The sequence below is a fragment of the Pieris brassicae genome, chromosome 12 (genome assembly GCF_905147105.1).
Source record: "Pieris brassicae chromosome 12, ilPieBrab1.1, whole genome shotgun sequence".
NCBI lineage: Eukaryota > Metazoa > Arthropoda > Insecta > Lepidoptera > Pieridae > Pieris > Pieris brassicae.
In genome coordinates, this window is record NC_059676.1 from 7,507,927 (window position 1) to 7,534,889 (window position 26,963).

Below are 26,963 nucleotides of genomic sequence, written 5' to 3' on the forward strand. Positions count from 1 at the left end.
TGTCACTTAATTCAAAGTATTATTGTCTGCTCGTTGCTTTTATTCTAATCTGTCTAATAAGAACCTGGTAGTAATTAGGGTTTCGGGTATTACGATGTTTAATGGAGTTTGATAAGTATGAAAATAATACATACGTATTGGTTTCATATTCAACAAATACCTAAAGATTCCTTCCTAAGGAAACAAACGTGTCCATACTAAGACGGTTACAGGTAATAAATGGTCTGTTGTCACTTTGTTGCCAACGCATCCTGGGTTTTTTGGACGTGTAACACGCAGAGATCCATCAATTTTTGAAACTTATTGGGTATGGAGGGCACTCTACTCGGAGGATGGTTCAAGTTAAAGCATTTACAGAAATTACGAAAACAGGGGAGGGTGGAGGAAGTTGTGCGGCGCCACTAACACGACCTTCAGAAATGAATAGTGCTACTGGAGAAGATGCACCAAATGAATGAGACGGAAATTATTTGCGATTTGCTAGTTTATCATTAGGTTTTGAAATTAAGATATTTCTTTCTTTTAATAAAACACTGATACAATACTTGTACAATGGTCAATGCCTTTGATGTAGGTACATTAATGTTGTCATCTCTAAATCAAGTCGCACGCCTTTTGTTAAGTGACAGTAATAATTGGCTCCAAGTCATTGGACACTGAAATATAGTCTTTATGTATTTTAACGTAAGACCAAAACTAACTAGAGCAGAACCGTTGCAGATTCATAATATAAATGTCAAGAAAATAGAAGTAGCTACGAATTTGAGATAAAGTCTGTTCGATTAACATTAGCTTTGATTTGTCATAGACTTGACGGACAAACGTAAAAAAGAGACCAAGTCTTGATGGAGACATTCTAAACCCTTGTCGATCAACCCGTCTTTCAATGGCAGAGGCAGAGGTATGCTTGCATAAAACCCCAAGTCAAAGTAAAAGTCTTTCAGGCCAACAGCGAGATCCCCTTTCCACAAAAAGGTAAGATTCATAATATTTAAAACCTCCCCTTATCTCTTGTGAGTGTTAAAGATACATGTCTAATATACATTATAACTACTGCACTTTGGGTTGTTTCAAATTGAACTAGGCTATGTCTGTCGTCTGGAACTGAATAAAGATTTAGTAAGAAAGAGTTTACTTTTCAAACTATTTTGGTGGTAAATGCAGAGGGCATTACACAATAGCTTACTAAAACAGTGTCAATATGTCAAGTAATAGATTACTTATATTTACGTTTGATACCAGGTGGCGTGATTCACATTCCTAGTCGATCATGTCAACCGAAGAGTGTTGTAAGCGTAATTTTATAATAATAACATTAAAAAATTAAAGTAAAGTAGACAAAATAACCATTATTGGGGCTTTACAACGTTTGCGACAGACGTGACCCAAACGTTAAACCCTAACGACATGACATTGACGGTTTACTTTTTAGGTGACACTGACAACTTAAGTCAAAGACATACATTCGTAATGTCAATACGACATTTAATGTGGTTTGACATTAATAGTTTGATATGATGTTTAGTACTAAGTAACTACTAAGAACCGACGAAGACTTCCGACATGAGAAAATCGAGTTTCAACTTTCGAGTTTTGTCGCGATTGCATTAGTAATTAAACTTATTGATAACAATTAATGCTCGTGATAAATTAAGTCCATATTTAAATAACCTATAGTTGAAATGGAATTCGTTAACTATTGTAACTTATAAAGTGTAGTGAGTAATGTGTAATCCCGTTGTAGTTTTAAACATCTGTTTACTGTTATCGTTGTTTTGCTAAGGAACAAGTCTCTGTCATAGTGTTTCGTTTGTTTGAAAAGAAAGTTAAAATAAGCACATTTCCTCCGCGCGTAAGTTTGTAAATAAAGAAAATATGGTGGTTTAATATAAACTTCAAAACAATATTCAAGTAAAGTTGTTGTTATTTTCAAAGTCAAAAATGCATTACGCTGTTTGAAATAATGTTATCACAGCCAAAAAATAGAGTTCAAGCTATTAAAAGTAAATTTGAGAGTTTACAGTCTGAAAACGAATCTTTAGTCGTTAAGAAAAACTTGTCTCATTTGAGTAAATATACACAAAAACACAATGGGAATATTAGTGTTTTAGATTCAAATAACAAGGAAAACAAAGACGAAGAAAAAAGGTTGACTGTTAATTCAGACTTAAGAGATTTGAATGAAGATTGGTCTCTTAAACCAAATTCAAGTTATTTATATAGTCAACATGACACAAAAGTTTGTAATGATACAAAAATAACACTGTCGCGTCAATCAAGTGATCCTGGCAAGAAATTACATAGAAGTCATGCTTTCCGCTGTGACCGAAATCAAATAGTGACACAGCCCAAACGTTATGGCAGCTGCAATGGACGATCAGAAACCAGTGATTTCTCATTGAAACGCCATGATAAAACACTCACCAAAGATCGTTTGAAACAATTAGGAAATTTTATAGAAGATCAAATGAGGAAAGAAGGCTACATGGCTTCCAACTCTGCCACTGCTGGTCATGTTGATTCTGTACCAGACTGTGAGGTACCTAAACACATATTAGACCAATATGCTAAAGTTGATAAAAGTAATAAAGCTGAAAAACAAGATTCCCTTACTGATAGTGGGGTGAGCTCAGAAACAGAAAATATAGATGATGAAAAAAATAAAATTAGAAAACTAGTTACTCAATATGAAAAAAATGATGATAAAGAAAAACTCATTTTTGAAAAAGACAAATCTAGAGACAATAAAGGTTTGAAAAATAAAGATTACTTCAATAATAATGAAAATAAACATGTAAGTCAGATTTTTGAGAACAGTGATAAACAAAATGCCCCAATTGAAATCTTAAATAATACACAACATAATTTTCAATATAAAGTTGAAATTAAAACCGCATTTGACAGTGAAACTAAAATATCAAACCACAACCAATTGGAAAATATCAATTCTAATTCAAATCTGGCATCAATGGATGACCTTTGTGGATCCAGTGAGACCATGCGATTGGAACGAAAAAACCCACATTTAGTGCTCACAGATACATTAAAAAAGGCTTTAAAACAGCCTTTACCCACTGGGCCACCACCTAAAAAACCACCAAGAATTTTCCATGAAGAAAAACCTAAAAAGGACACAAAGAAAATGCTTGAAAAGCTAGAGCAGGTATTGCAAAAACGAGAGGCAAATCAAAGTAAAATCTATGATATTGCTGAAGAATCAGAAAAAATTGAAAAACCTAAAAAAGAGATGCATTATCTCTGTACTGAAATATTAAACATCCCAAACCAAACAACCGATCCCTTTATAAAGTGTTTAAATTCTTTAAATTGTGCCATTATGACAAATAATTCAACTTTAAGTCTGCCATATACTAGATTGAACAAATGTATGTGTGATAAACGTTTGAGTACATTTAAAAACGATTTTGAAGGAAAGAAGTGTCCAAAGTGCCAATCAAATGATGATAAAGACGGGTTTAAGTGTCATTTGAACTGTAAGTGTAAAGTGCTAAATTCAGAGTTTTATGTGCCAAGGGAACATATCTATGATGTACCATTTGTCGAGAAAAGTGAATATGGATCATTGAATAAAGGAAGCCGGAGTATGGAAGACTTAAGACTTATTGAGGTAAGCTTAGCTTTATCTGTTTAATAGTGTATTTGAGCCAATTGTAGCCACCTTTGATTCATTTCTCTCAGTTTTAGAAAATAAAACTCTGTATAGTGAAAATATGATTAATTATAAATAATTTTTTTTTTACAAATATCATCTGTTCTATTTACATCTGTTGTAAAGTCAACACATACATAAATGCCATAAGATTTGTGAAACCATAATATATGACTATTATCAAAACCTCAGAAAAAAATATTTAGTTTTGATTAAATGTAGTATTTACCCACTTTGCTCCTATACATATACTAATATGTATTTAGATTTATTTATGGCTAAAAAAATAACTAGTACGTCTCTTATAGGCTACAAGTAAATCTTTTAAAATACGAGATATGTTTCTAGGTGTTATCTTCATCTCCCGAGATGAATCTCTTTTGCTTTCGGACAGGATTTCTTCGAATTCTTTCCCTAACATAAACATAAACATTACTAATTCTAAGCGTATGGAGAGTTTTAAAAATTGCATTTTGCTCTATACCTACTTTGTGTAATGCAATCACAGCGATTCTCTCTCTTTATCATCCCACTGCATTTTAATATCGCAAAATATTGTACAATGTTTTGGCGCCAAAATGAGAAACCCAATGATGAATGATCATGATATAAAAATGACAGATTCTAAATTCAAATGTAATATTTTGTTAATTTTCAATTGAAACAGTATTTATGGCCAGACTAAGTATGTGCTATATGTTACTGAGTTGCTTGAATGTTAGAGCAAATATTTCAGCCAGTTATATGAGGTTTGATTGTTGGAAGGACAATTCAATGGAATGTAGAGGTATGTCTTTGTGTTTATTCAACCATTTCAATTCAATGAAATAAGTATCGAATCTCAGTTAAGGGTGGTTTTCCCACGCGCGATCCCGTGTCGGACACGCGCGAGTGACCGCCGCGCTCCGGTGCTTGCAATACGATACGATATGGTCGTGACATTTGTTGTATCTTGTTACCTGAATTGTCATGGAAAAGACGAGGGCATTCTTTATACATTTATCATTATTAAATAACCAGCATCTAATTAATTCGATACGTTTTTGGTCATATTAACTGTATTTAGCTAGGTATATGAAGTATTCTTAAATCATTCCGTACAATCTACGGAGGTTTCAGGAGATGGTCTTGGTAATTAATTAATTTCTAAGATGTATGCAACGCACCGACTAATCTTCGGATGTTGAGGGTGCTCATGGATCTTCACAATTTGTAATTTCCTTTCCCTCCCGCCATGCCAGTTTTTCACCTACATATTCCATGTACATGATGAGTTTCCGCCCGCAGCTTCGACCGCGTCAACTTCGACCACGCCATTTACAATATACAAGGATTCATAATAATTTATGAATAAATTGAAAAGAGCGTGTATTACAAATAGATAACAGACGTTAAAGTGTAACTGAACTGGGCCTTTTTTTATGTTGTTGAAAGTGTCATCGATAATTAGCTGTATACATGTGTCAAAATTAGAAACTTAGAGAAAGTACGTGACATGCCATTTTCAATGAATTTAGGCTAAGCTAGGTATCGTTACATAGAGGTGACGAGAGGGTTACCAGTTACATTACTGATCAAATTTACATATGTATACAAACTAAAATTAATGTATAGTATTTTTTAAGGTATTATCATTAAAATCCCTAGCCAAGTCATTTGAAGCTCTGTTGTAGCCTTGTAGTTTAACCGCAACACTCTTTCTCAAATAAAATATTTTAACATATTATTATATGTAATCGTTTTTTAGTGCTCAGACGTAAATATCTTTAACTTAGTTATACTACACACGTTACTGTGTAACTGTGTGTGTGTGTGTTTAATAATAAGATCTCTACAGTTATAATGGAAAACATAAATTTCAATACTCGTCTAAAACATATATACTGAATCTATACATTCATCTACCCTTAGAAGTAATGCGTAATGTATGGAGGAGTATATAACATATAAATATTGTAGAACCCAAATATATAACATACCATTTTACTATCTGCATGTCTAGCCACAAAAGCTAGTTCTGTATACGCATTATAAGCTCATTATTCCATAACCAGTTATCGTGGCGCAATGGTTAATCATTCCCAGGGAAACGGGTTCAATAAATGTTAAAATAGCCTTGGGCGGCCGGTTTTGTATCCTGCGTATAACTTTAGAATTTGGAAAAAAGTTGTTTTCCGATACATTCGGAATGGAAGGTTGTATTACAGTTATTGTGCTATTTTTGATGTTAATTGCAGTAATTGCAAGAAATATCGACAAAATAGTCCATATTTAGTAAGCCAGGTTATATTTTAGGAACAGAGGAAAATAAAAAGTCTTAGACTTTAAAAGTTACAATAAGTTTTGTCTTTTGTTAAAATAGCTTTTACACATTAAGAAAAACACTTTTTGAACGGATTAAGCTGTGCGTGGTCACGGTGACCGTGACTATAAGTTATAAGTTAGAATAAATATAAGTTTTAAAAATAATACATAGCTTTAATCCGTTCAAAAAGTGTTTTTCTTACAATAAGTTGTGTAATAAAAGTACATTATTATATGTCTTATATATCATGGGTTTTGTATTGGCATTTATTACTGTAGTGATATTATTTGTTCTATAATTTCTGATTTGAGTCACTTTATACAGGATAATATTTTATTTTAAATGGCCGAATGTTTTTATAGCGTATTATACATATGATGTAATTTAAACTATTTACTATATTATAGCCTTATTATAAAATTGTTGATATTACGTACGAATTCGTAAGTAAAAGCGTTTAAGGGCAAACCGAATTACTGATAAATAATTGTGTAATCCTTGAAAACCAGTTTCATATCCTGCCTTTGCCTGTTGAAGCGTGAACTATGAGTGAACGAGACGTTTCCAATGAAATATTACTTATAGATACGACTTGACTTTGTCTGCGTATATTGAAATGAATATACAAGAACTAACTATACAAAATATTGTACAGAGGCCAAGCAGTAGGCTCCTCTGATCATTTAAAACCTGGACATTGCCAGTTCGCCCGCATGCTTTGAGGCTTTCGCACGCCCTTTCCTCAGAAGAAGTACAGCCTATGTGTCAATGATCATTGCGGAATAAAAGCTTATAACACTCTCAAAATTCTTACATTATTTTAAGATAAATTCAAGAGTTTGAATAGAAAAATTTAACAAGAAAACTGAGATAGAACGGAATAAAACATACTTCCTTTGCACTGTGAATGCTATCGTACTGCAGACCGTAGATGATATATGTATATGATTACTAGCTGACCCGGCAAACGTCGTTTTGCCATGTATATTATTTACATTTTAAAGCATTGTTTTGGTTCAATATAAATAACCTATCTTCTATAATAAAAATAGGGGTTTGATCGTAGAGGCTTAATTGACAATTAAGGGTTGTATGAATTTATGTAAAAAAAATTTGAAGTGGACGCCCCATATCACTTAGGGGTTTGAAAGATAGATAGTAGCCGATTCTTAGACTTACTGAATATGCATAAAACAAATCATAAGCATCGGTCGAGCCGTTTGGGAGGAGTATGGGAACAAACATTGTGACACAAGAATTTTATATAAATATAGAGATAGAGATATTATTCTATTAAAATATATATAAAATTAGTTGCCGCGAGACTTATGAGTGTCTTAGAGAAGTACTTCGTTTTACTATTGTTTTTATTTTCCTCTAATTTGAAATAATATTCTTTTAAATATATATAATTAATAATTTTAATATATAATTTGCGCGCGACTTTAGAAACGTGAATTTCGTGAGTATAGTAGAAGGCACCAAAAGTTGTTTCGAGAATTATAAGCGGACATCAGACTCAAAAGGATGTTTTTATTTGCACCGGTTAAACACGTTTGTTATTTTTTATTCAATAACTTTTTTTTTAATTTTGTGTCCCAATCATCTAGTTTAGAATTCTGATAAATTCATAACACTCGTAAATATTGTTATTTATCTATTGATAAGATAAAGCGATTAAAATAATAGACATTATAATTCGGTTATATTCATTTATAATTGTTTACGATAAAACGTTCAAAATACAGTTTTTGTCTGTTACGATGAGTCCAGGGATCATTAAATCGTTGCTTATAAGAGATAAAGGTTTCATATTGGATATTTTCATTATTAGTAAATTACTGATTAGTATAATTATCATTGTAAATACAGATATTGAAAAGTGAACTTCTGTTATGTAACATAAACTTAAATCATCATATGTTTGTGTTGAAAGGGTACTGAAGTTGCTACGTTTAAAAATGAATACATTTATCAAAATGTGTTTTTAATGGTGTAGTTAAACTTATTTTCAAAATATTTTTCTTTGGGAATCAAAATGATCATTTTCCTTGTATAGTATTAGAATTTGAAATTGTCAGTCTCGTAGATCTGGGATGTCGAAACATTCTTATATTGGACTCTTAATACCTGAAAATACAGCAAAAATATTAAAGCTTATAATCAATATTTATTTACCAGGAGTGTTAAAAACAACAATGGCGTTTATACTAATAACGTTCCGTTAAATGTAGGAAAATAAAAGACATAAACTAAAACGATAAGGTTCTTAATTTAAATGGTTTCAAGGTTCAATACACGCGATAATTTTGCGACTAAGGTACTACTCCAGTAATGGCTTTATAACGTTAGGTGCAGTTTTTGCTCGTTGCCCACTTTCAATCATAACTTTCTATGTCACATAGCTTTCTTACCTTATAAAGCGCCCTTTCTATACTGATGTCCATGTATAGATCAACCACACTATCAATGATATATGTATATTTAAATCTTAATGTTATACAAAACGCATACATAAAGTTTTAGTTGACACAATAGTAGTCTTGCAAGGTATTGTTAAGACACAATTGTTAGAATAAAAATATCTCTTTCTATCTTTAAATCTTTTATTATGCAATAGGAGGCAAACAGGCAGGAGGCTCATCTGATGTTGCTGATGATGATGTTGGTGATGTCTTTTAGGAATTGGTCCGCTCTTTTATTCAAGGCCCCTAAGTCAAATTGGTTCGAAAATACTTTCATGTCCGAGGTGAAAAAACCCTGTATACTTCATTTGTATGTGTGCGAACACTCAAAGCTCCAAGAAGACCATGTAAGCATTTCCCACTCTCATTGGGTACCAACACGGTCGAAGCACTTACGCCCTCGGGGTCTTCGATATTTGCCCTCATCTTATCCTCTCAAATAACGCTCCATATGGAACTGGTGTTAGTTCTTATATTAGAACTGAATAAAGAACTTTAAAAGAAGAATAAATACATTTAATCAGATTGTTATAAACTAACACAACACGGATAGATAGTGTTATAGAATAATAACATTTTAATATTTATTAATGCTTCCACAGTTCCTGGAAGTCTTGTTGATACCGGATATCAACAAATGATTAGTATACATCTGATAAAAACAAATGTTTATCATATACATACATAAAGATTGCCGACGTGCGTAAATTAAATTTAACCACAGGAAAAGGCTGCCGGAAAGTGTAGTTAGTGCACCCCCTTTGGACTTGTTTAAAAATGGGTTGGTTGATTTTACCAAATCCCGAAATACGCGTATAATAATATTTTTTTAATTTTTTTAAAGTGCATTGCGCATATACCGCGGCGTGACTGCTTCGTGCGGGAGGGTATTGGACTCGCGATTGTGCAGATTCACTAAAACCCCAAAGTACTACTAACAAACGCCTGAGGCGGGATGCGGTAACAGCTGAGCCATATCCGCTTCCCGACATGGAGTGTGGCGGTTGCGTCCACCTCTCCGTTGTGAAGATACTTGACACAGCAAGTATCCTTCACAAACCGGGCCATTCGCTTTTAGTAATAGCTAGGGATATCTCGTCCAGTACTTGCAGGGATGGATCACCAATCCTTCATAATAATTACCTAAACAGGCTTTAAGTTAATGTAACTTAAGGTTACCTTAACAGGCACTTAGCAGGTGTCGCGCTCGATTTAATAAGTAAATTTTAAGCCACCACTTCTAAACACTCACTTTCCTATTATAAAACGATGGAACAGCCACCTCAACAGTCATCTGAATCTAGTCATGTGAATTATACCTAATGACACTAATTACTCCTTTGATAGCCAGACTGTGACCTCAATTGACCTTGTGTGGTGTCACACAGCTGTCACATACCCAGAGAACTATAATAATGTAAGTAGTACTATATTTACACTTAAAATAATTAATAGTTAAAATGATCAAATGTTACATCAATGACTTTACTTATGTGAACGTATCCTCCAAATAATTAACAAAAATTGAACGAGATGTAGAGCAAGAAAATTATGTAACAATATTTCTTATTTATTGGTAAATAGGCGACTTATATGTATTACGTGTTAATTCTTTTATGACGATCCTGTTAGGCTTAATTTTCGAAGTTGCGATGCTAAGGTTACGTCAGTACTGAATGGTATTGAAAGAACTCTTTCGCAATTAAGGAACGTTATCCCTCGAAGGATTGCGGTCTCCGTCTCCGCCGTAGCAAGTAGACGTTTAAAGGTTTCGAATTATAAAGCATTGTGCAAACACATGGTGCAATTGTAATACTAGTAGTTACTACAAAATAATTAAAAAGCCTTTTTAATCCACAAATGTATTAGTGCATGTATGATATTGTAAAAATAATGCAAAATTGTGAAACAAAATAGCCGAGAAATATTTTCATATTTTCTATATTGGGCATTTAGTTTCACTTGTTATAGAAACAGGTTGTGTTGCCAAATCGCTGACGCAAAAAATCTAAATATTTTCGCAAATGAAAAGTTTTATCCTTTTCGTGATAGTTTGTTTCTAATAGATATGAAGGTCTAAGGCATGCCGGTATTCTCTCGCTGTTTTTCACCATACAAGCGATTGTTAAATGCCTACATATAAAAGTCTATTGGCAAAGCCGAGGTTCGAACCTACGACATAGTTTTTCCTTCCATTCCTTCCTTTCATCTTTCATCTAAAAATAAAATTTTCACTAACAGTTCATACATTCACTAAAAATCTCAAAGAACATCTTGTCAACCTGTCCTATGCTGATACACAAAATATTCTTATTGTGCAAAAATATATATGTATATCTATAAATATAATTATAAATCTGTAGAAATCATAGTAAAGTACATTCAACATGTCAAAAGAAAGAGGCTGACTGCCCACAACACAGGGAATCGTTGTGGGGGTGCTTTTCATTTTACCTAAATATCCTGATATTGAATATAGTAAAGTTTTTTCTTTTCTTTACATAAGGGATGACAGTGGCACGTTCTAGCCACGAAGATATATAGTTATGAGTTAGGATGCATACTAATACGTGCAAAAGCAGCAAACAACTCGTATGGTAACATAAGAGACTTGATAAGAAAATCGATAGTTGTGCAACGAATTGAAATTACGGAACTATTCTTAAATCTATTTCCGTCGTTATGGGTAACATTTGTATCGTCAAAACGAACGACGTCAGTGAAGCAGTACGCAAAACAGCGGAACTAATTTAGCGTAACTTCCTTACAATAGGTTACGTATATACTTTCGCTGTTAGACATCTTATGTGCGATGTTTTTTACCTAATTCGGAAAGTGACGTCTAATTTAAATTTCTAATAGAAAACTATACTGTAAAAGGAATGAGCCTAGATACTTCTTACATTAAACGGATTCAAAACTTATGTTACAAAAAAACATTAATGTGTAAAGGTAACTACTACTACTTTTTTTACTTATGTAACTTTAATGACGTTGTGGTGTATGACATTTTCCTTTGATAATTGTAATGTAGAGGAAGGTTAAAACTTGCTGAGTTAGCCCTCATAGTTTCCTGATAGTTTTACGAACGGATGGCGTAGTTCTTGCTCTTTCGCGAATTTTTTAAACGTTTTTGACATTCATAAGCATCCGCTAAGACGCATCTAAAGTGAATAAACATGTTTTGATTTTGATTAATTAAATTGTGACAGTGAGCTTGTCAAAATATTAAAACAGAATGAGTGGTTACAATTTCACACCTCATCGAGCAAGGGACAAAAAGGAAAAATATTTTTACCTAAATTGTTGTTTATTTTTTTTTAAATATCATATTAACTTACTTTGTGTGTAGTTTAGGAAGTTTTACATTATGGTAAATATATGAAGCGTTGAAGAAAGATGTGTGATTCTTTTGAAATAAAAACTCGTAGCGTTTGAACAATTGTCGAGTGATACATATGTTATCATTACGCATTGTGAGTCACGTTTTATCGGTCATTAGCTGGAGAAATTGTGCAATTATAGGACTATTTAGGTCTTACGTTTAATATATGAACATAGGTCCAAGTTTGTACCTGTATGAGCATGATTGTTGTTCTGTATTATATTATTTTAACACTTCTATCCAGTCTTCTATCAGTTACATTGATATGCATTATGCGGACCATAATGCAAATAATGAGGTAAAGCGGAATACTTGACATTTAACTTCTCATCAACTACAAGTCGGTAAGCCCGGTTAAGACGTGATGTCTGCGACAGCAGTGAGCCAAGCAGACGGGAGATAGGGGGTCTGAGCAGACGAAAATACTAAGCCCACATGTTGAGCACTTACAAAAACTGCAAGGGAAAACCACTGCACTATATTCCCTGGAAATTCGTGGAGCTGAGGGTGAAACAAAATGCAAAGTAAATCTAAAGAAAAACATGGGATTCGCTACAATCCGGCGCCATGTTGAGTCCAGGTCACATGGTGTGAAATGTACTACTATTACTAACATACTAACATTAACGTAGATCACCAGGCGCAGTGCTGCTGCTGTATCCTGAGATGTTTTTACATGGTACACGCAGAGATCCAGAATTTTTTTAAAAGCTTATGATGACTGGCATAGTAGAAGCCACTAGACCTCAAGGCCGATCGCCTTCACGTTAAGGCCCTTACTTATCATCAACCAGGCACTGAGGCTTTCCGAAGACAGTTGGAGGAGGTTGCTAAGCGCCACTAAAACGATCTTCAGAAACGTAGACAGTGACTGAAGAAGAAGATTCTGACAATATAAATTATTGTGTCCTTAGCAAGAAGGACCAGCGTACAGTACGTACAGTACTACCTTGCCTATTATTACCTAGATTCTTTGAATAATTTTTGGTCCTGTTTCCTACTATGGCGTTTGACGTATTCGCATTAATGAAAAACTTTATAACAACCTTAATGAAGGCAAATCCTTTTTTTTTTAAATTCTAGATAAACACTCGGTAATACTTCTTACTATGTATTAAATAGTCTGAAACTGAATACTTATAAAAATCTTTTTTTTTTTAAATATAGTTCTAAATAATTCCCCGACTATGTAGTCGTCGGAGGTATTAAATAGCTTATGTAAATGGTTTTGGTAATGAATGATTAAACACTACTATCTATTTCTGTTAACAACATTTTGTATGACTTTTACAGCAAATCCCAAAAAGATGCCTCTTAACCTAATGTTGAACATTATTTTCCTTAAATTAGTCGGTTACTTTTATGCCCATAGCTTGTTCAGTGTTATACCTGTCTTATCCATACATTGGACAGTCGGTCAGAACATGTAACACCGTCTCTTCAGCTGTATTGCTAGGACAGGCAGCACTTTGTCTAACCCTGAACCAGTAAAGATACGACAAGAATCCACCGTGACCTATCAACATCTGGGTAATGAATCCCGTTGGTTTTATTTGTTTAATTATTGAAAAACAACATTTGGAAAGAATAACTTATTATTTTAGCTGTTGCAGCTGTTTCGCCGTCTCGATATCCACGTAGACGATAAAATTCTTAAAAACAACAACTTTTTACGGATTTATAGTTGTATTTATATATGCAAACTTATATTGGGGCCATGCCAATTAATTATAATTCAATTAGCCCGTGATCCCAACGGCTTATGCCCATGTCCATGGCCCCGTCGACATTGGTGGTCGTTATCAAACGATTGATAAATTGAAATACTTAGATGTTTCTAGAGACATCTATTGTCTTTGATTGAAATTTATTCGAATGTTTCTAAAGAATATCTTTGTCTATTATTTTTTTAACCAAAATACAAATGATAAATTTTATGTAATATTATGAATCATCACAATCGGACCAGTCAGCCTTCGCTATTTACATCGTTATTAAAGGTATGTTTATTAGCGATTTGATTAAAGAACAGAATGGAGTGGAACTCCTTGCCCCCTTCAATCTTCCCTAGACATTTTAATATGGGTTGGCCTCCAATAGGCCGCTTCTCAGTTCACATCAGGTGGTATTGGTATATATGGTGGTCAAACGTCTGACCAGTTCTGTATAAAAAATGTGTGACTGGTGTACACACGTAAGAAGTGAAACTTCTTTATGACCTAATTTTTCAAAAAATTATCTTCTATATACAAATTTACAGAAATTGGTTAAATAAAATAAAATTAGATAAAGTTTAACAAAAGGCTTTCATTATCATAGACTTGAATACAAATATTACAATTATTTCACTTTACCTTACAACTATTAAGATTACTACAGAATTTAATTAATTGTAATAGATTTATTACTATTATTGATTTCGTTATTATATGTTTTTGTTATTAATGACTTTGAATCTCTTCGAATCAATCGTGGTAGGGACAAAAAAAGATGGCACGTAACGGAAAAATGTAACGCGTAACCCAAATATGTGACGGTTATTTTTTTCCAACGCCGATAAAGAAGTTTCACTTTAAAAAAATCAATTAACACACGTGAAAACTTGTATTGACCGACTGCCTTAAAGTGTGTAACTTTTAACCCTTAGTTAAGTAAGTCTATGTACGATATGTAAATATTGGCATTTAACCCAAGATTCAACAACACGTGTCAAGCGCAGAAGAGTGATCACCTAGTAATTGTCTATAAAAATGATCAAACAGACGGATCCAGAATCCAGTGTCGTGTAGGTTAATAGCGCCACTGGATGAGTTATTAATATTGAAGTTAGGTAGTATGCTTTCTATAGTTTTCTCAAAATCGTGAACTCAAACATAATAGGGTAAATGTAAAACGTCCATTAAATGAATTCGATTTATCAATGTCAGTCTTTAATATCACAGGTTTACGTCATGAAGTATTTTGTGTAATAATTTATTATGATTAAATGATTAAATCTGATAAGTGCGTTTTGGTAATCCACTCAGTCTATGGCGTGTTATATTTTGTACATAAAATGTTTAACCTTAATCTGATAGAAAACGCGCTTGATTCCTTGGCGTTGCGTAGAGATGTGGGGTCTGTCATGTTCTATCACATTTACCACGGAAAGTGATCAGAGGAGTTGTTCGGATTATTACCTGTAGCTGAATTTCATCATCGGTCTTACGAATATGAGGTTCCAGCCGTATCGCTATGTGGAACAAGCTGTCCACTGAAGTAGTTCTGAACCAATTCGACTTACGCTTCTTCAAGATAAGAGTGGCAGTGTGATTGTCCATGAGCGGTATCACTTAATAACAGGCTACCCTGCCCGTTAGGTCCCTAAAACATGTAATCATTTCTGTAACGCAATGTTCTATAACCAATTCGACTTAGGGTCCTTCAAGAAAAGAGCGTACCAATTCTTAATAGGCCGGCAACGCGCTCGCGAGCACTTTGGCATTGAGAGTGTCCATCAGGTGAGCCTCCTGCCTGATTGTTTAATAAAAAACATACGAAGAAATGTTTTTAATCAACGATAATGTGTGATAAAGAATAGATTTACACCGCAGTTGACAGCCTGACTATTCCAGGCGTAATAGTGCTGGTTGACATTGATATCTCACTGGTCTCACTCAGATTTAGATTTTATATTGAAGGCAGGGAAGATACGTTGACAGAGTAAGAGAACTGGCCCAGATTGCAGTACGGATAATGCAGTTCTCTGCCGATGCCGCATGAGACATATACCCTCATTTCAAGGTGATCCAGATGTCAGTAGAAGTGTAGTACTAGTTACAGCTATGATTGGAAAAACATATAAGTCGTTATTTCAGTTCAAAATCATGAAAAACTTGTACCGTAGTAATTGTTTAGCACCGGCCCTATGACCTTTGTTTATAACATCAGATTTTTGTATCTATTTCGTGATCATTTTTTCCTTAATAGTCAAGTAATCAGGCTTTTGTACCCGACACACTACGACTTTTTAGGTCTAAGGCACCACCTGATCCCAAGATGTTTTCCTTCACCGTAATAATAATATGGACCTTAATTACTGCAAATGTTCCAATTTAATAAACATAATACATTTTTAACTCATGTTTTCTGAACACCATGTTGGGGCATAATCTTCCAACTTCGTTTTCTTCTTCACACTAACATGACTTATTGAAGAGTTCGTAAATCTAAGTGATACTAATTTATTGGAAATTATCGGAAACGAGAGTGTTGAATTACAATTTATGACTAGTAAAAACTAAAGGCTTCAAGTGTGCGATATTGTTTACATTTCGTTTACGCTTTTAATTATAAACTAATATATATATATATATATATATGTAATTTAACATTTGTTCCTATATAATATAATAACGAAATATTATAATATACTGCTGTAATTTAACTTATGTTAGATTACATAACTCTGGCAAGACGTATAATGGTTAATAAATCTGTTACCAAACACGGCATAGATATTTAGATAGGCTACATCGTGCGACATACTTATAAACAATTGACCGCCGCGTATTGTTCAATTAATTCACACCGCGATGTTACATATTGTTAATGGGAAAGGTTAAAGACGGTTTTTATTACTTGTAGCTTCTGCTAGCTTGTTTGTTGGGAAATGTCAATTCTTCCTAACATACGTATTAATAAATATGGTCTATAGTCGAGTGCAGTATAGTATATAAGGATTACATTAAGTTTATGTAATCAATACATAAATCGCTTAGCCTATCTCTACAATTGCGTAAATGAAGCATTGCTTAATCCTCTGTTATAATTTTTACCTTCATCCATCTGTTTCATGCACACATTCACTTAGGTTTGTTCGTCATTTAGATACATACAATCACAGTCATCAGTTATATTTATTATTTTTCACTAAACCAATTGTGTTATTTATTTTGTTTCTTTCCTAACTAATTATACAGTGGCGAAGAGTTTCTACGCCTTTAATTTGAGAACTGGCAGTAAATGTAAAATTAGAAGCATTTAATATGTATCTCTTTATTGATTGCATAAGTTACCTAAATGAATAAATGAATTTGAATTTAGTCTACCAAATGGTATAGTTAACACACACACATTGTTATGGTACAATAGTGATTGTTTTGCAATACTTGTGATTCTAATATTATCTTTATATGTATTTATATATATAATATTTAATAAAGTTATGTTTAGTGAATTATAATATTTAATTTATTATTATAATAAAATCAAAAACTGTAACTTAAGTAAATGCATCGTAATTCATTAAATATGTTATTTGAAAAAGAGCGAGGCCTTCTGGTCACAGGTCTTTGACTTACTTGGGAGGTCTCAATCTGAAGTCTACTATGTATATGTAACTAAATAAAATATACTTTTTCATTTCATTAAGTTTATGTTATTATATTTAAAATTACACGTCCTCTGACGAAGGTAACAAATTCATGTTTTAGTCATCTTCGAAAATCCCCGCTATTTTTTTTAATTTCATCTTCATAGGTTTCTGGTGGGCGTTGTCTCTTTTTCTTCCCACTGGGCGATTCCAAGATCGTTATCTTTTTCTTTTTCATTTAACATTAGCTCGAACGGTGAAGGAAAACATCGTGAGGAAACCGGCTTGCCTTAGACCCAAAAAGTCGACGGTGTGTGTCAGGCACAGAAGGCTGATCACCTACTTGCCTATTCAATTCACAAACGATCATGAAACAGATACAGAAATCTGAGGCCCAGACCTAAAAGGTTGTAGCGCCATTGATTATTATTATTATTAAATACAACACAGTTGACATCCATATAATGGATTGTGGACGTATCAATACTGTTTACTATGTTGCCATGCGCCACCGCTTTGTGGAACCAGTCCATCAAAGTATTTCCGAATCTTCATCAAGAGGTCGTGTCAATTCTTGAGAGTTGACGCAGGTGACTCCTACCGTACGTAGTACGGGTAATGCTCGGTTTCTCGATCCAGCATTATCTAAAATATTTCATATCAAATTTAACAAATCTTATACACAGCCTTTAAATCGAGTTGGGTGTGAGGTAAAATTACTTTCGAAGCTATTTTATACGTTGTTGACACGAAATATAAATGATAAGCTTTTGAAAGATAAAGTTACTAATTCCCTAAATTATAGAGTTATTTAACACTTAAATAAAATTAACAATGTACTATGTGATCTTACTAGATCACAATTTTATCTTAGACACTTTTATATGTACAATTGTTTTAGGAAATAACCTATTTAGGCGTTTCTCTTGCGTTGTCAAAACTAATTCGCGGGATAAGTATATTTTTATATTAATTTACAATGTGTAACTCCAGTGTTGTGGTCACCAAATGGTCACTTACCGCAAATAGTAAATTGACCACAGAACATTTGGCCAATGCACCGTACGCCGTCAGATCGTCTTTCATAACACAACTTATTGCGACTTGGTTGGAAAAAGGTTTGAAATTCAGTAATTGTTTTCACAAAATCGTACCTTCTATGGTATGGGGCAAATGAGCAGGCGGGTCACTTTATGGGAATGATATGTTATTTTCTTGACGACATATAGTAGACATTTACAAAAATTATTAATTGGAAAACTTTATTTATTTATTCACATATAATACATACACTATCCTTAAATTACTAAACCAATACGATAATGTTGACGACAAAAAATCTATTACATCTATATATATAACATACTAAAAATATATATAAATCATAGATTTTTAGTATGTACCCAATTGCACATAGCATTGTCTTTTGTTAACATAGCTTTTACACATTAAGATAATCCTTTTTAAACGGATTGAAGCTATGTATTATTATTATAAGTACCCAATTACTACAACACTCAAACATAACTATGACTAAATTTGTAGAAGCTAGAGTCGTCTTAATCCGAAAATCAGCACCCACACTCAGCTACTCCCAAGGGGGATTGCAATGACTTCAATGTTTAGTTGCTCTACGCGAACACGAGGCTGCGACATCAGCGTTACGGATACTGTGAGAACATCAAAATTGCTAACAAAAGCGAAGGTTTTCTGTCTCTATTGGAAGTTACAGAGTGCTGAATGTTATTGTTTATAAAGATTGTATTTAAAATTCAGCGGTCGTTAGCCTCATTTCGATTTGGATGTAATTAATAATCTTTGACGTGTTGGAACATGAGTGATTTCCATAAAACTGTTTACTTTCCTTATTGGTGAAATGAAAGTGATGTGTTGCATATACATATTATGTTAACACGCTATTCTAACTGCACTTCTGTGAAAGTGATTTAAAATGTATTTGGCTCATGTTTATCGATGGTACGGACACGGTAGTCGAGCAAAAAAACGCCACGGCTTTACTATACTTTTCTCAATGCAGTTCATAACTATAACTTCGTTGTGGATAGAATTAGAAGTCTGAATTTTTGCTATCGCACTAAACCATCTTAATTAATATTACTTGTGAGATACATTTCTTATATGCGATGGCCCAGTCAATGTATATATTAAAAATATAAAGCAAATTGAAATATTGGTATTGTCACTATAAGATGTCAGGTTAGCTGATTACGTCATAAATTTATATAGAAGGTCACTTAAGTAGGGACTGAATAAATTTACTGACTTGGTATTACATGGATCTCACATCTTTTTTCGGTAGACGGAGTGCTTTGACTTGTGTTTTTTGATGGCGTTAATATGTCTTCAATGTGTTGGATTTACAGGAATGTCTGTTAGCGATAAGTCGCGACCCTGAGTTGAACCCTGTCACCCTCAGTCCATTTTAGAATGTGACTAACCTCTGACACAAGGACTAAAGAAATAAGTTCTGTCATGTTAAATGTAACCACAAATATTTTACCAGAAAAGGTTCATTTTCAAGGCATATTAATGTTAATGCGTTAAAAATTAAAACACAATCCAGAAAAACTCAACTCCAGGTTATATATAATTTGAAGCTCTGGGTAAATTAAATTAGAAGATTAGTTCCTTGGGATTGATGCTCTAGTTCAAACATTGATGGCCTTACAAATAATTTGTATGACTCGAAATTTGGCGATTAAAAAGAGTGACGTAGAGTTTCTTGCCACTTGTTCTCGCCCTTGACTTGTAAACTGGTAGTAAATGTAAATTTAGAATCAATTTAATTTCTTTTCTGTTGACGTTTATACACATTTATGATTAAAATCTGTTTATTACTACAGTAAATACAGTTGTAACTGTATTAAATACAGTTTGAATAAATATATATATTTTGTTTTCAGGATCCGAAAATTTACGACGAACCATGTGACATATCACGTCCAGCGACACCAGAAGTGAAATCCGAATTTCAAAAGCTCAAAGAGAACTTTGAGAGCCAGCTCACTGAAAAGCCGAAGATTGCGAAAAAGCCGCTAAAAGTGTGGAAGTCAACGGAAAATGTATCTGAGGAGTTTAAGTTTTCAAAGAAAGTATGTTCTGAAAATAAATTCGCGACAGAGACGAAGAGGTATCGTCGGTTTGATAAGGAAAAAGTCGGATTTAGTCTGCCCAAAACTGATAAACAACTCGATGTGGATAGAGAGAACGTAAGTTTTTTATTTATAATCTCCAAATAGAAGGTTTAATAGTGAATCTAAAGACAAATATTCAATTACAGTATATTCTTCTAGATGAATGAATTATAGGTAAAATTAATTAGAGCAAAGCAGTAGTACGAGCCCCGATGCAAAATAGTTCGTCATAATTGGTAAAATAACTGGTTAGCTTTACACATTAAGAAAACACTTTTTAAACAGATTGAAGCTATGTATTATTATTATAAACTTATAATTATTTACATAATTTGTTATTTTATTTTCATAACGTGACCACGCACGCTGTAAAGCACGCGAAACTTCGGAAAAAAAAGTAAATTTAAAATTATGTAAATAATTATAAGTTTATAATAATAATACATAGATTCAATCTGTTTAAAAAGTGTTTTCTTAATAATTATGAATGTTTAGTAAAAAGTAAACCACAATTTGAGGACCATTTTAAAGTTTATTTTAAAATAACTGAAATTCTTTCATCCCTACGTAACATAATAAAATATTCTAAAAATCATAACGCAGAAGTATTCGTCTACCCTTGTCACTAACGCTAACTAAAAATAGTTCGTCTACCACTTAGTTGTGTACTCAATGACAGCTTGAATGCGAAGAGGCATGGTTGCAACCAACGCTGCTCACTCCTCAGGCGTAATTGACGCCCAGACAGCCAAGAGTTTAGCCTTTAAGTCGCTCTTGGTAGAGCCTAGTGCTAGGCAGTCACACCAATGTTTGTCAGTGATATTACTAGCGATATTTCGCTAAAGATAATTACATTAATTACAGTGGTCGAAGTAATATAGCCATTAAAGGGTTGTTTAATTTTCTTTGAAGTACAAAATGCTGTATAAACGCTGTATTATGTGATTAGTGACCATTAAATTTTTGTCGTTTTTGATTGGGATAATTAGGATTTGGAGTAGTGTTGGTCTAGTGGCTTCAGTGTGCGACTCTCCTCTCTGAGGTCGTAGGTTAGATCCCCGGCTGTGCACCAATGGACTTTCTTTTTATATGCGCATTAAACATTTGAACGGTGAAGGAAAACATCGTGAGGAAACCGCCTTGTCTTAGACCCAAAAAGTCGACGGTGTGTGTCAGGCACAGAAAGCTGATCACCTACTTGCCTATTCAATTCACAAACGATCATGAAACATCGTCAGGCAACCGGTTAGTATTAGACCCAAAAAGAAGACGGCGTGTGTTAGACTCAGGACTAGTGTACACCTAATTGCGTCTTAGATTGCAAATGATCATGAAACAGATACAGAAATCTGAGGCACATAATAAAGTTATTATACATTATTATTATAGTGTCGGCTGACAAAAACAACAATGTATGAAGTAATGTTTACAGTTTGTTGTCGCTCCACCATGAGCTTGATGTATGAAACGTTTTTGTCTCTCTTAAGAAATGTTCGTATTCCACGTAACAGCTGGAGGCGCTGTTTTCACACAAATATTATACAATTAGCATTTCGTAGTTTAACACATGGTGCACTATTGAGTGAGCAATGAATGACCGAAATATAAGATAATTGGTTGTCGGCATATAGTGGGCAGGCGAGTCCGTCCGAAGACCCAACTGAACTATTAGATATCAAATGTTTGTGCAATTTAAATAAAACTCAAAACAAATGCATTGGAAATTGTTTAACACAGACTACGCAATAGTAATATTTTGCTGAGCGAAATAAGAAATACAGTCTTACCGGTCGCAAAACATCTTACCATGACCGTCGTATCAAGAATGACTTTTTGCATTATAAAAATCATTACTTATACTAATTTTATAAATCAACGCCATCTTGTGACAGACTACCCACACCAGTTCATTGTTTGAAAGTTCCGATAGATGGCACTGGTTCTTAGGTTGCAAAAAAAAAAAAACAATGGTGTGTGTAACATTTGACCGTGAGAACTTGGAGATTAGTTTTTTGCAGTATGTTGTGTATGCGAACACAATATCATTGTCTGGTACAATGGCCTCCTTGTAATCGTTAATTAGCAGGACCTTGAAAGGAACTGATAAGCTGAACGATCTCCTCGGGTATTAAGATCCGGGGTTTTATGATGTACGTAGTATTATTGTCTTCTAGAGCGTTCTTACTATCATTTCTATCATCAATGTGGCGTTGTTGAATGGTATGACAAGCATTTAAGAACGTTTTTGGAAATTTTAAACGCCGTACAATGAGTCAATAGTTATGTATGAATCATATGCAAATTTAGTTTTTATTCCATATACATAGTTTGTAGAGCGTACAAATGTTACGTAATGATAAAAATCTCACGAGATAAACATCTTCACGTTACAGTTCTCGTTGCGAATATACAAACAAACAGATATCTCTTAGTCATATTGCTAACGGAAAAAATCATCTGTGCTACGGCTACATGCAACCGCACTAGATTCAACTAAATTTTGTTAACTTAAAACTGTTTAAAGGTACTTACTATTTAAAAATTGAAGATTTGTGTGTGTGTAAAATTGTGTGTGGTAGAACAATGTATGCTAGAGAAGAAAAAGAGGAGATAGAAAAAATAATACAGCTTTAAGAAAATAACTAAGGTAACAGGTGTTACTATAAAAATAAAAATAGACTGAAATTGGGTGGGGCACATGGCAAGAGGAACAGATAAGTGGAGCAAGAAACTACTAATCTGGTGCTAAGGTGCAGCAAACGAAAGAGAGGAAGACAACTTAGAAGTTGGATAGAACAAATTTAAGAAACAGCTGGTGGTTCAGAGCAGAGAGTGCAGAGAAAAATGGCAGGATTTGGAAGAGTTGTTTGCCAAAAACAGGGCACACAGATTAAAAGAGTTATTATTAAAGGCTTTTAAAAATCTTCGGTTTTATACAACAGTTTTAACATAAATAAAATTTTCCTGCTACTAAACCAAAATAATAAAATTATAGTTTGTGAACGTACGAATTCAAATAACGTTAAGTCAGGAATTGACTCGCGTCATGTAAGCCTACCATAACCAGATATGAAGGTTTCAACGAATGGCTTTAGTTAGTTCCAACTAAACTGATGAGTAGACCGTCTTTGAATGGAAACAATACGAAAATGTGCGGAAACATTATGGAGATTTTCGAATACTTAGTGACCGAGTGTTAGTAAAAGCTGTTTTTATAATAATGATTTAAAATACCAATTGTGATGTGTGTAGCTCCATAATGCTTTGTGTTTTAAGGTACAGTATATAAAATATACATTATATAAAGTTTCAACAGGAAGTTACGGTACATAAGTATTCATTGATATATAATTATAACTGATATTTGTTCGTATTATGATCGCATTTCCTAATTAAACTGTGTTAACCGAAATTTGAATCCCAGCTATATCAGTACATTTTTGTTATTCATACGGGAATGGCTTGTCTAAGCACCAAAATTGACGATATGTGTCAGGCACGGAAGGCAGTTTGAAAAATGATAAATGTCCATATAACGCTTTTCCCTGCCATATATACATTAATGTATCTTATCATCCACCGGAAGTTTTATATGAATTAAAAAGAAACAGTAATTACTTTTGATCTAGATTCTATTATGAAGCAGATTCTACAGACTTGGCACAGATAATTTTGGGCTAAAGAAAAGTGGATTTCCCTTGTGTTAACAATAGCTTAGTCACAGAGACAGTTTAAGTAGCGTGACTGTGTGAGAATTGTGTATAATGACCGCAATTTTGCAGTATACAGTAAATTATACGTACTAGTTAGATAGTTACATATAGTATGTATGTGTTGTGTTGACAGTGACAAAGTAGCTTAAATAAATACATGCAGTTGTATCAGTTGCTACAGTATATTTGCCTCTATACTATTTAGGTGGTAGTATGATAGTCGTGTGTAGATTTTCGTTTTTGGACAACTATCAAACCGGTAAGAGCAATGTTGTACTAGCCTAGGGCTTCAGCGTCCGCTCTCTCATCGTAGATTCGATCTCCGGCAGTACTCCAATGGACGTTCTGTCTATGTGCGCATTTAACATTTGCAACATGGTAAAGGAAAACATCGTGAGGAAACCGGCTTGCCTTAAACTTAAAAGTCGACGGCGTGTGTCAGGCACAGGTCTAGGAAAGAATCTACTTGCCTATTAGAATGACGAAAGATCATGAAACAGACACATAAATCTGAAAGCCAGACCTAAATAATATTGTAGCGCCACTGATTAATTTTAACTGGTAAAACTAATTGTTAAGGATTATTTTGGTTTGGTTTTGGTTCCTTACTGATGGAAAATGCCTCGATTGTTATTTAAATACCGGTAAAAATTTATCGTGGAATGAAGTTTACATTATTTTACAAAAATATGATTATTTTCTGAGATATCCAGATATTTCTTAACATTAAGTCCATTGAAAATAAAAATAACCTAATTACTAAGCAGCTGATCGTAAACGTCGGCCATCTTGACTGTCAATAGGGCCAAGATTGTTTTAACCCTCTCAACGCCGAATTCGTCAGTGATCTGCAAATTATGTAACAAAGAAACTGTCAAGTACATAGGCAATATGTAAACGGATAATATAAAAAAAAACAAAAGGAATTTGGAACAAAAGGACTTTTACCCAAAATACTTGCATGCGACCTTCTTCATTTCATCTAAATCTAATTGATTGAATGCAGATTTTAGCATACATTCTAGTTTCTTTTTATATATAACGGGGCAAACGGACGGTAGGAGGATTACCTAATGTTAAGTGTTACCGCCTCACACATATATTTCAAAATTGCTGGCAAGTACGTTAACCTTTTAAGAATTCTCTTGAAGGACCCTAAGTCACATTGATTCGATAATACTTCAGTGGGCAGCTGGTTTCAAGGTGCGTGGCAAAAACTGCCTTTAGAAACGCTCAGTTGTATAATGACGGACGTTGAGGTCATACGGGTGGAATTTCGTATTCTGCCTCGACGTCTGATGATTAAATTTAAAATTAACTTCTCTGAACATATGGTAAATGTGGTAGAAGATGCAGAGAGACATCACATCACTTGTGATATTTCTTTCCACTTTGAAATGGTTATAATTTGAGTCTTAATTAATTGAATGTATGTATTGACTTGACTATAAATAGACAGTTACGTTACGACTCGAAAGGTCGTGTGGCCGAGCCCTTCTGAAATTATCAGTGAGTCAGCTAGTTTATAACCTAAATGAATTTTTACGGGTGCTTTTATTTTCCAATTCATGAATGACTTAATTATCTCAAATGCTTTAACCACAACTAATTATCTACACTAATATTGTGAAAATGTTTATTTGTTTGCATTGAATAGCCTCCAAAAGTACAGGATTAGAGAAATTATTTTATCATTATAACCCTACGTTATCCCTAATGAACATAAGCATAAGAATATTTAATAAAAATTAAGGGTTATGAAATAAAGATAGTAAGTAGTTTTTCATACGTTGCATTAAATTCTTGGCGTAAAAAAGGGTATAAATGAACCAGAATAAATTCCTAAATCGGCAGCGGCTTCTATTGACAATAGAACAAAGTGAAGTCAACAGTTTTAAAGAAGACTTCAATATCTACAAAAGGTTTTGCATTTAAAAGTCTATTTGAGAAAAGCTTTAGGCTATAGAACATCGTGTTACGACCAAATTAATGCGTCTTGAACCGCTGAGCACAGCTAATAATTACTACTTTGCAATTAACATTATTAGTGTAATTAATACTTTGCTAGTAATCATTCGGATTAATACTTTGCCAACTAGCGAACTGTAAATTAACTTCCGGTGGGGTTCTTCCCTGGGAGATACGACCTCCAATTGTTTAAATAAAGAAAGTATAATCCGCCCGCAAAAGCCAGCAACGCGCCCACTTAAATTGGTGGCGATGACTGGTATTTTTGGGCGTCCCGTTTGCCCTATTAAAATAAAAAAAATGATAAAAGTAATGTTGGTTTCAAAGATAAGCATGACGGCAAAAACCGACTCCGATATCCAACGATTGATGAGAAAGTGGGTGCCGATTCCAATATACGTAAAATTGGAGTTGGCTTCTAGCAACAATTGCATTTTAAAGTAGATTTCTTTCATTTGAAGCGTTGCTGGAGTTACGTTGTTTATTTAAATGTGTATCTGTCTCGAGGGCTGTAAGTTTTGTAGATGTATAAAATATACAAAAATTATCACTTGTTGATAAGAGAGCGTAGGGTCAAAATATTTACCTATAATAATAATGAAATAACAGTTCACAGCACTTTATCGTCAAATTAGTGCAATAAAGATAATGTGAGCTCAATTTCTTTGTGCGGCGGGCGGCCAGCTGTCTGCTTTGATTTAATTTATATCGCTAATTAGTGTTGTTTACAGTAATTTATCGACATCGCCATAGTTCAGTGGTAACAGTTACAATAAATGTCTACGGACTCGATACAAAAACAACATAGTAAACGTAAATTTGTCTGGAAAGATTGTTACACAATAATATGTGGAAACCGTTTAATCGGGAAAAACAATATTTTATTTACACTTTTGCGAGAATTATATTAACAATAAACTAAAAAAATAATAACACATGCAACGGCAAG

At 33.6% G+C, this 26,963-nt stretch overlaps 1 protein-coding gene across 3 annotated transcripts in view; it reads left to right on the forward strand.

Moving 5' to 3' along the window:
• Positions 1-1,551: 1,551 nt before the first annotated feature.
• LOC123717246 (DENN domain-containing protein 2A-like) overlaps positions 1,552-26,963 on the forward strand; it is a 41,487-nt gene continuing 16,075 nt past the window's right edge. Inside the window, exons 1-2 of one of the 3 annotated variants that reach the window (XM_045673138.1) lie at positions 1,552-3,628; positions 20,103-20,408. In XM_045673138.1, coding sequence (XP_045529094.1) covers positions 1,964-3,628; positions 20,103-20,408 — 1,971 coding nt within the window. In that variant the 5' untranslated portion in view covers positions 1,552-1,963. Of the gene's footprint in view, positions 3,629-20,102; positions 20,409-23,465; positions 23,610-26,963 lie in introns of those variants that run through there. The other 2 variants (XM_045673140.1, XM_045673139.1) reach the window with 2 other exon arrangements.